Source organism: Prionailurus viverrinus, chromosome A3, assembly GCF_022837055.1.
Source record: "Prionailurus viverrinus isolate Anna chromosome A3, UM_Priviv_1.0, whole genome shotgun sequence".
NCBI classification, from domain to species: domain Eukaryota; kingdom Metazoa; phylum Chordata; class Mammalia; order Carnivora; family Felidae; genus Prionailurus; species Prionailurus viverrinus.
The window spans coordinates 122,028,514-122,039,519 of NC_062563.1; the positions used below are offsets into that span (position 1 = coordinate 122,028,514).

Below are 11,006 nucleotides of genomic sequence, written 5' to 3' on the forward strand. Positions count from 1 at the left end.
TCTCCCTCCCTCTTTCTCTGCCCCTCCCCCACTCATTCTCTCCCTCCCTCTCTCTTTTTCTCAAAAAAAAAAAAAAAAAAGGAAAAAATATTTTAGGTATCAACTTTAAAATGTGAGCGGGGACAGACACATAGTTTTTGAAAAAGTTTTGTCTGTTCGAGACAAAATGTGAAGACCACTGCCCAGAGTAAGAAGTGCCTTGGGCATTGAGTCACGTGGATGGGTGCCCAGGAAGATGGCAGGGGCAGGTAGCCAAAAAGCAGACCCCAGAAGATGGAGGCAGAGGACTTCACCAGGCTGACTCCAAGTCTTCTCTCTCCCAGAGCCTTCCTAAGTCCCTGCTCCTAGGATTTGCTCCATCAAGCTCAGTGTGGAGTACGCACAGAGGGAGGGGAGAAAGAGCCCACAGAAAGGCCTGCAGGCACAAAAGCTGCATGAACAACCTAGACAAGAGCTGGCCCAGCTCCTCCAGGGAAGAGGGTCTGCTCCAGAACCATGAGTCACCACTGAGCTTGGTCACCAGAGAAGCTATTGTCTCAAGGTGACTCAGCAGCACTGTGCAAAACCCTTTGAAGGGGCCGGGAGCCTGCTGGACATCTGGACGAGATTCTTCCAGGCCCTCAACCCCATTTAACTTCAGCAGCAGCAGCAGCAGCAGCAGCAGCAGCAGCAGCAGTAACTGCACCTCAGATCACTTCCTCCACCCCATTCCTAACGCAGAAGATCTTGTTTGTTCTGCTAAAATATGGGGGATTGTGAAATACTGCCACTGCAAAAATTCCACCCAATCCCTACATGTAGCTCTTCACAGAAAGGGAACTAGAGCAGGAAAAGTTGCTTTAAGAAAAGCAGCTTGTTCTGTGGGGTGGCCATCTTCCTCCAGCAACAACGAAGACTGGCACTGGACCCCGGACCTGTCTCATCAGACCCACTTACTCACCCATGTGCCCCTCTTTCTGCAAGACAAAGCCAGTATTCCAGCCCTCAGTAGCCAGCAGCATTTTGGGACTCTAGACATCTAGACATGGGCAGAGCTGGAGCCCACGCTGCCAGCAGCAGTGGGAGATCAGACACCCAGCCATGGTTTTGCTGCCTGGCAGGAGTCAAGCTCAGTATGTCACCATCCCCGAAGGGCTCCTCATGCTCATGCCCATGCCCATCCTGGAGGACTGACCCTGCCCTAGGCGGCAGCTATCCCGAAGGCCTGGCTCACTGTTTTCTGGCCGCTACACTGCATGCGTGAGGAAGACCCTCAACCCCCAGAGACCCCTCCCGCTAGCCCTGCCCTGTCACTCAAAGCTAACTGCTGACACCAACTCAGGCCTCTGACTGCCCTAACCTTCATCTCTAAGCCCCTCACCGATGCTCTGACACACTCTAACCTTTAATCCCAATGTTGATGGGACCTGTCCCCCATGGAGACAACTGTGGACAATTTTTATGACCAATGTGAGGCAGAACCAAGCTTCTCAGAGCAGTTCCAGCTGCTTGTCCTCATCCCGAGAGGAAACTGTCCTTTGGTCCTTCTGCTGGGTCCCTCACAGGCAGTGGAGGAGACCTTCCTGTTCCATTCATCTGCTACAAAGAGGGAACAGAGCCGCCCAGCCATCTGTCCTGGGGGCTGTCTGTCCCAGAAGCACCCTAGACTCTTAGCTCCCCACCCCCTGCTTTTTTTATTTTCTTAAGTGTATCTATTTATTTATTTGTTGAGAGAGAGAGAGAGAGAGAGAGAGAGAGAGATTCCCAAACAGGCTCCACCTTGTCAGTACAGAGCCCAATGCAGGGCTCAAACTCACGAGAAATGGCAAGATCTTGACCTGAGCTGAAACCAAGAGTCGGATGCTTAACTGACTGAACTAGCCGTGCACCCCAGGAGGCCCCTTTAGAACAATTCTGACCCTTAACCCTCTCCTTGCCTGCTGGATTGATTTTGTACAAACCCAGTGCTGATCAAGGCTCCCTGAGCCCCAGAACTCTGGATGGCTCCTCACACTCAGTGCCTTCTGTGACCCAGGGCCCACCCGACCCTTGGCTTGTCTCTCATCACACCCTCAATACACTAGATGGTTTATCTTTCCAAAGCCAACCCTATAACTTCCCTCCCCTGTGCCGTTGCTGGCTCAGCATATTCTAACCTGGGTTGCTGCCACAGGAGGCGTACAAGAGGGGCTGAGAGGGCTCATCCCTCCTGGCACTGGGGATGTGGGCACAGCTGCCATTCAGTTGGCCAGACTATTCAGAGCCATCTCCCTGGCGACCACGAGCCCCAAGGAGAAAATTGAGATGGCCTAGGCGCTGGGTGCCACAATGGGGTTTGGTTATAAGGAGGACTTCTCTGCAAAGAGGCTGAAGGCCATGCAGAGTACAGATGTGCATGTTTCTGCAGTGGCTTGTGCATTTGGAGGAAAGGCCAAACTGATCCTTACTCCCCAGCTCAAGGGAGCTGTCTTTTGTCCTACCTACTCTTCTTCCATAATCTTTTCCTCCTCTTTTCTCTCTTGTATTAGTTACCTATTGTTGCATAACAAGTTGCCCCCAAACTTAGTGGCTTAAAACAGCAAACATATATTATCTCACGGTTTCTATGGGTCAGGAACCTGGGAACAATTTAGCTGAGTCCTCCAGCTCAGGGTCTGGTGTAGTTACAGGGAGATATGATTCATTGAGACTATGAATGTAGCATTCCAACTCAATTTTTAAAATTTTAAATGTTTCATTTCTTTCACATAGCTCAACATATAAAGTGCTTATTCTTTTTTTTTTTAACATTTATTTATTTTTGAGACAGAGACAGAGCATGAATGGGGGAGGGTCAGAGAGAGGGAGACACAGAATCTGAAACAGGCTCCAGGCTCTGAGCTGTAAGCACAGAGCCCAACGCGGGGCTCGAACTCACGGACCGCGAGATCATGACCCGAGCCGAAGTTGGCCGCCTAACCGACTGAGCCACCCAGGCGCCCCATAAAGTGCTTATTCTTTTTGTATTTTGTATTTTGTTCCCTACCTCCCATGAGGTAGGCACTCTCTCCCAAAATAAGATATATAAAAATAACTCCATATAAAAAGATTCTGTATCTTTTTTCATGCTCACATGACCATATAAGTATGTGTATAGCCATGTACATGCGTATATGGACATTTGCCATTGTTTTACCAAAATGTTACTCTCATTAAATGAATGTTTCACAGAAATCCCTCTATGTCAACTGCTATAGCTCTAAGGCATTTTTCAAATGGATGTATGGGTTCATCATTTATCCAGCCATTCCCTGAGTAATGGGATTTATTTTGTTTCTACATTTTTTCTCTATGATCAATGCTGCAAGAAACATTTCTCTACATATGTCCTTATATACTGGCATTTATTTCTATAGAACAAACACTTCAGAAACATGTACTATACTGTCATTGTTATCATTATCATAGTATTGTCTGACATCTGGTAATATACTTACTACTGTTTTTCATATATTTCTTGGCCATTTGATATAGATGGCAAGAAGAGGGACAGTAGCTGATGGGCATTAAATTTTTTTCTATTTTATTTTATATTTTATTTATCTTATCTTATCTTATATTATCTTTTGAGAGAGAGCATGAGCAGGGGAGGGGCAGAGAGAGGGAGACAGAGGATCCGAAGCAGGCTCCACCCTGTCAGCGGAGAGCCAGACATAGGGTTCAAATTCACAGACCGTGAGATCATGACCTGAGCCAAAGTCGGATGCCCAACTGACAGAGCCACCCAGGCACCCCTGATGGGCATTTTTGTAAAACAGAAAGCTTTATGAAAAAACATAATTTGGGGGTGCCTGGGCGGCTCAGTCAGTTAAGCATCAGACTCTTGATCTTAGCTCAGGTCAGATTCAAGCCCCATGTTGGGCTCCACACTGGGCATGAAGCCTACAAAAACATTTTTTTTTTTCTAATAACCTTCTTGCAAGAGGTGTGCTCAGCAGAGGGATGTAAATAAAGAGATAAGATTTTGCAATTGGCAGGAGAGACATATACAAGACAGCTTGCTGTAGTTAGAGCCTTGGACCAGGACCCAGAAGATATGAATTTGATTTTTGGCTCTAGCACTCACTAGCTATGTGCTCCTTGAAATCAAATTAGTCTTTCTATATCTGAGTTCCTTTCTAGTAAAGTGTTATGAAGATCCAATGAGGATGCATGTGAAGAGGCTGTAAATTATAAGGCACCACAGATGTTACCTAACTTGTTTTTATACAAGCACACACATGTGTGTATTCTTCTAAATCAGCACTTAACTGGGGGGGGGGGGAGGGGAAGAAGAGGAGCAATTTTGACAGCCCCTCCCCCAGAAGATGTCTGGAAGCATTTTTTTATTGTCATGACTGGATAGTGGGTGAAGACCAGGATGCTGTTAAACATTGCACAATGCACGGGGCATTCTTTCAAAAATAAATAATTATCTAGTCCAGGGGCGCCTGGGTGGCTCAGTAGGTTAAGTGTTCGACTTTGGCTCAGGTCATGATCTCAGGGTTCCTGAGTTCCAGCCCTGCATTGGGTTCTGTGCTTACAGCTCCCAACCTGGAGCCTGCTTCAAATTCTGTGTCTCCCTCTCTCTCTCTCTCTCTCTGCCCCTCCCCCACTCACACTGTCTCCCTCGCTCAAAAATAAACATTAAAAATTAAAAAAAAAAAAAAAGATGTATCTAGTCCAAAATGTCAACAGTGCCAAATCTGAGAAACCTGATGTAGCCTATTTATACAACTTTAACCAGTCAAAATTGCCTCCCTGGGCAGCATCTTCCAGGCGCTGCTCCCTCATCCCCAGGAGGAAGAGCAGAAGTGGTAAGGATCCCAGGACGGCTTTAACCTTCCCCTTTCTCCAATCCTCCTTAATTCTGTCAGCTGCACCCATCTTGCCCAACCATACTCAAGATGCTGGCCCTACAGCGTCAGTGAGTTAAAAGCCTGGCCTGGGTGGAAAATGGACCGATCGCCGGCCAAGAGACTAGTTCTCTAGAGAGAAGGAAGTTTTCTCTTCTGGAAGTGAGACTATAACAGGATTTCCGGCCAACCGAAGAAGGACTAGTTTCCGAGGCTCAAATGAATAGAGAATCTGATTCGCTATCACTATCTTTGCAAGGTGGGGGAGAAGGAGAAGGAAGAGGAGGGTTGGTCCAGGTCAGTCCCACCCCTGGCGCTGTCCGGAGTCCAGCCGTCCTTCGCGGTCGCGGCCGAAGCAGTCCCGGACTCCAGGGTTCTTCTGCTCCAGGGACCCGAGGGAGCGCAGGACCGCGCCGCGCGGAGCAGCGGAGAGCCCGGCCCCAGTAAGTGTCCAGGAACTCACACCCGGGCGGGTGAGGCGGGGTGGGGGTGGGTTCCAACTCAGAGGGAGCGCAACTTGCCTCACGCCCTTCTGTGTCTTCCCCCTACGCTGCATCCTAGCCGGGACAGCGCCACCTTGGCCTAACCAGTGTCCTCTGCAGGGGGTCCGTGTGCGGGAGGCTGGGACCTCCAGCGAAGGAGCGCGGGGCGCGGCGCGGGCCGGACGTCCTGGAGACCACTTTTTAAGGGAAGCCGCTGGCCGGCAGGGGGCGCTGCAGCGTCGGGTTAGGCGCTGCGCTCTCCGAAGGACCTCGGGCTCCCTCCCTTGCTTCTACAGTGTCCTCAGAGAACATGTTAGCTGTGCACTTTGACAAGCCGGGAGGACCAGAAAACCTTTATTTGAAGGAGGTGGCCAAGCCCAGCCCAGTAGAAAGTGAAGTCCTCCTGAAAGTGGCGGCCAGCGCCCTGAACCGGGCAGACTTACTCCAGGTACCCAGGGGTCAGGGAGGGGCTTCCGGGCCTTCGAGAAAGATTCACCAGACAGATAAAAGGAATGACCTATGGCACTGCCAGTAACAGTCTTCATGATAGGTTTGCAGAATGTGTGCCGGGGATTCTAAGACAAAGAACCATTTAGCCTCCTTTGTTTCCACAATATATAGGGATATTTGCAAAGCGGCATCTACTTTGTGTTAATCCATTACCTGCTCAGGCTTCCACATAAGGAGATAGGGACTACCATTTGTTGAGCGTGTGGGGTGTGTGTGTGTGAGGCCTTGCTCTATCTCATTTACTCTTCTGGCAACCCTGTTTACCATTTGTATTATATAGATAAACTGAGAGTCAGAGAGGTTAAGCAATACTCAGAACACTAATAATCAGGGCAGCTCTAATTCAAACTGAGGTCTGGTGTGGCTCCAAAGTTCTGCATTCCTTCAGCTCTGAGGGTCCTGGAGCTGGCAGGGGACTGTACTCTAGGAATCTTCTTTTTTCTGCTCTTTGAAGCACTAAACTGAGACAGTTGCATTGATTGGGGTAATTGAGAAATGTGTGCCAGAATCACCTGGGCCACTTTTCCAAAATAAACATTACCACAACCCAGGTATATGTACTTTGAAAAAGCTCCTCAAATGGTTCTAGTGCAGTCTTAGTTCAGCCCCTCTGGTCTGAAACCTCCAGTCAGAGGCTTCTGAGGCTTGCAGTGAGTGAGTACAAAGCCTGGCACTTGATATATGAAAACTGTCTTTAAGGAGTCCACGGTTTTGTTCCTCATCCTGCTACTGATTTACTTTGTGACCTTGGACAAGGCATTTCCCTGTGCAGGTCTCAGTTTCTCTCTTTGTAAAACAAGGTGTTTTGACGAAGTAAATAGCTAAGGACCCAACCACTTCTGACATCCACCTATTATGTGACTTACAGTATCTGAATTACTTCTCCTGTCTCCTGTGCTGACTTAGCAAAACCTGACTTTACCCTATTTTTTCTGAGAAAAAGAGGGGCCATTGGAAGAGAGCCAGGGATGGTGACACACACATTTCTGATCATGCTCACCACTTAGTGCACCCCTCTTTCTGCAGAGACAAGGCCAGTATCCCCCACCCCCGGGAGCCAGCAGCATTTTGGGATTGGAGGCATCTGGACACATAGCAGCGCTGGGGCCCGCCTGCCAGGGGCACTGGAAGATTGGGGACCCAGTCATGGTTCTGCTGCCTGGCGGGGGACAGGCTCAGTATGTCACTGTCCCTGAAGGGCTCCTCATGCCTATTCCAGCAGGACTGACCCTGTCCCAGGCTGCAGCCATCCCAGAGGCCTGGCTTACCGCCTTCCAGCTGTTACATCTCTTGGGTGAGGAGGCCCCCCGCACCGTGCTCGCTCCATACAGTGTGGCTTAGTTACTTCCTGACTCAGCCACCTCAAAACCCAGCAGCCCTCAGAGGCAGCTTTGGCCTGGCCACTGAGTCACACCCAACCCCAGCACCCCACCCTAATGTACTGCCGGTAGTATCAGGTCCTCATACCACGTTAGCAATGGCCTGATGTTGAGGCTGAAAATCATGGTTGGTAGATGGAGCCTGGAAAACACTGGATAGAAGGCCTGTGCACATCTTCACACTGTAGGCCCCCCAGTAGTCCCAGCTGCTCACAGTCCTGCCGAGCCTCTCTCTGTGAGCCTGATGCAGCAGAAGGGGCTATTCAATCAACTTTTATTCTTCCCAATCCCTCTGATGGGAGGGAGCCTAAGAAGACTTGGTCCCTACCATGAGGGAGCTCAGTGAAACTGGGAAGACCAGTCATGCACATAGAACCATAGAGTTCAGCAGGTGGCCCTGTCTCTAACTACAATAGAAACTCCAGATGGCAACAGTTAGCGTGGGTAAGCGTGGTCAGAGAGGGCTTTCTGGAAGAGAAGGACTTGAAGGGTGAGTAAAGTTGAGGTGGACAGAAAGCAGGCCAAGGCAGCTTAAGAGAGTGTCAAGGTGAGATTGGCTGCTCCACTCAGAGTGAAGGACAATGATTATTATCTGTGACAGATGAGACTTGGACTGGGTTGTAGTGGCCTTGAGTGGCACATTGTCTGGACTGGATGCAAAAGCCAACTGAGAACCACTTTACATTTTGAGGAGAAAGTGACATAATGAAAGCTCCATTTCAAGAAGAGAAGCCTGGTGGTTGTCCATGGTGCCTGGATCACTGAGACCAGCTGGAGGCCAGTTTCAGACTAAAGAGGGACTGGCTTCAGGTGGTGACAGTGGGGAGAGCAGTTACTTCTTACTTATTAAGGTATATGTCAGAGATGTGCATCTCGGTATTACTTCATAAGGAAAATATAGATTATGGATGTGGCTGCTAATAGCTGTTTCAAAAGGTTGTTTCCCACTTTGACAAGAGGCAAGAAAACAAAAAAAGAATTGTCAAGCACTCTGAAGAGAGCAAGAGATTTGGCATTCGGTGGTCCAGGGCCAGGCACATGTGGCAGAATATGCCTGCGTGGGGAATGTGTAACACTTGCAAAGTAAAGAGAATGGTTCCTGTACTTTGTGTCACAGGACACGTTCAGGCTGGAGACTCTGTGCTAATCCATGCAGGATCAAGTGGTGTGGGCACAGCTGCCATCCAACTCGCCCGGATGGCTGGAGCTATTCCTCTAGTCACAGCTGGCTCCCAGCACAAGCTTCAGATGGCAGAGAAGCTTGGAGCAGCTGCTGGATTCAATTACAAAGAAGAGGATTTTTCTGAAGCAACACTGAAATTCACCAAAGGTAAACAATAGCTTCTGCAGCTCAACAGGAATTTCAGAGGTGATTAAACAAAATCCTCACCAGCCTGAAGGTTGCCAGTACTCTGGATCTGTCTTGCCTCTGCTAAATGCCCAACAGCTGCCCTGGCCAATTTCTAGTACTCTGGTGTTTGACCTCTGGAGATAGGCAGACAGTATTTAGGACTAAAATGTTTCTGTGTGCATTCTTGTAAGTGATAGGATTCCTACTCATTTTAAAAACTGGATAAACCAAAGAATTGGCCCGGGATTATCCAGGACCTCTTCTTCCAAGTCACTCTGCAATGAGTTACCAGGAGCGTAGGGCAGAGACCAGTTTAGTGCTGGTCATAGGAGGGGTAGGACGGTAGCTCCCCAAATGGGTAAGCCTCTGTATTCCAAAGCCAAATCTGTATATTTTGGGGTCATCCCTTTTCCATTTTGAGTCAAAAAGGAGAGATGAAACCAAAGCTAGTAAAATGATTCAGACAACCCAGTACAGACACTTCATAATTTAGATGTGAATTAGCCTGCTCTGTAGACTGGGTGGATTTCCCCTGTTCTTTCTCTTTCATGCTTGGGTGCCAGTGGGTTCTATACTTACATGGGGATCAAGAGAGATACCAGGTCATGGTGTTGCCCCATTTCCCTCTTGCTGTGGCTAGGAATCATAAAAGATGAACTACAGCACACATGTATGATAGAATTCAGCTATCTAAACTCCATTTACAGCAATGTTTCTTTGAGCAATGTTTCTAGTTCTAACCTATACATTGTATACATGTACATATCCATATATTCACAAATATACCATGGAATCTTACTTTGCACAAAGCTTTCTGTGTCTGACTAGCACTACAAATCTGTATTTCATGTGAAAGGTGCTGGAGTCAACCTTATTCTAGACTGCATAGGTGGATCCTACTGGGAGAAAAATGTCAACTGCCTGGCTCTTGACGGTCGCTGGGTTCTCTATGGTCTGATGGGAGGAAATGACATCAATGGACCTCTACTTTCAAAGCTACTCTTTAAACGAGGAAGTCTGATCACCACTCTGCTGAGATCAAGGGACGAAAAGGTGAATGATGAATGAAAAGAAAACATGATTTTATTGCCCAGAAAAGTGTGATTTGTTTACATAACTACAAAAAAGTTAGATCTGACACATCTTCTGTTAGACAGCCCGTGTAGAAACCTGCCCCGCTATGGATAAATAAGTAATCATTTTCACAGAACTAATTAAAATTGGTCAGAAGTCTCAACATCTTGGAAAGAAGGTAACTAATCCCTCACATATTATTTAACCTTTGTAACAGAATGAATGAAGCATTGACAATATTAGGAAATAGGGGGTTGTCTCCAAAGGCAGAACTCTTTTCAGTGTGATATAAAGCCGCTTAGGTGAGTAAGGTTAGTTAAGGCTGGACCTTCAACATATCATATATTACTGAAACCTTCTCTGTGTGGCACTTTAGCAGGTGCCAGATTTGGGAATGTTTCCCAACCTACGTTTTCACACCTGTGGGATAGCAGAGCATAAACATCCCTTTTGAACTCAGCCTATAGAAGCCCGTTCTGTGGCCCAACTCCTGCTTTAAACCCTTAAGAACAGTCCTGTGGTCTGTGCCACTAATATTTTAGTCCAGGATTCCATCTTTATCTGCTACAGAAGAGTGGTTATACATTTAGGGGCATGCACATACAAGCTGGTAGTAAAGGAGTTAGGTACCCCTGTGTGCATTTTCAGATGTGTACACGTTTCAGAGAGAGCACAAAAGCTAATAAATAAGCAGGATGGGGAGTAGCAAGGTAAAGTCTCTCTAGACTGATGGTCTCCTTTTCCTTATTTTAAGTACAAGCAAATGCTGGTGGAGGCTTTCACAAAACAGATTCTGCCCCACTTCTCCACGGAGAGCCCACAACGTCTAGTGCCGGTTTTGGACAGAGTCTACCCCGTGACTGCGATCCAAGAGGCCCATGCATACATGGAGAGCAACAAGAACGTGGGCAAAATCGTCCTGGAACTGCCGCAATGAAGGAGGAGGGGGTAGTACTCAGGCCTTCCCAGGACAAACTTGGACAAAGTTCACAGTACGCCGGAAGGAGATCGGGTGCGACTCCTGGCCGCCCTGTAACCCATTGGCCCTTCCTCGGCCTCGTCAACTGACCCGTGTAAAGCCAATCTAGGGAAATAAAAATAAAGTAGAGCTAAAGGGCGGCCTTCTCACTTCGGCGGCCCCAGATCGCTGACTGAGGCAGCCGGGGCGGGGATGAGGTGGGGGTCGGGACTGGCGTCGCCGCAGGCGTTATAGGAGCGCTCAACTTCAGGGTCGGGGGTTCCGGGTACGGGGACAGGGTCGGCCACAACCCCACCTGCCACAACCCCGTAAGCCCAGCTTTGCCCAGCGCTGGAGGACCGGGCCCACGCACCAGTCCCCGGGTACCGCCGCGCGCGC

General features: G+C 48.5%; 1 protein-coding gene across 4 annotated transcripts; it reads left to right on the forward strand.

The window, feature by feature from the left end:
- Nucleotides 1-5,079: 5,079 nt before the first annotated feature.
- Nucleotides 5,080-10,763, forward strand: TP53I3 (tumor protein p53 inducible protein 3). Of its 4 annotated transcripts, XR_007151048.1 has the most exons (7): nucleotides 5,080-5,296; nucleotides 5,632-5,783; nucleotides 6,872-7,139; nucleotides 8,342-8,554; nucleotides 9,432-9,628; nucleotides 9,729-9,827; nucleotides 10,404-10,533. XR_007151048.1 is itself a non-coding variant. In XM_047853526.1 (6 exons), coding segments are annotated over exons 1-6 (840 nt in total). In that variant the 5' UTR covers nucleotides 5,080-5,295; the 3' UTR covers nucleotides 9,742-9,795. The 4 variants fall into 4 exon arrangements, 3 of the variants coding, with proteins under 3 accessions (XP_047709482.1, XP_047709481.1, XP_047709480.1); XM_047853526.1 differs by lacking the exon at nucleotides 10,404-10,533 and having other exon boundaries at nucleotides 9,733-9,795; XM_047853525.1 differs by lacking the exon at nucleotides 9,729-9,827 and having other exon boundaries at nucleotides 5,083-5,296; nucleotides 8,381-8,554; nucleotides 10,404-10,763.
- The last annotated feature ends 243 nt before the right edge of the window (nucleotides 10,764-11,006 follow it).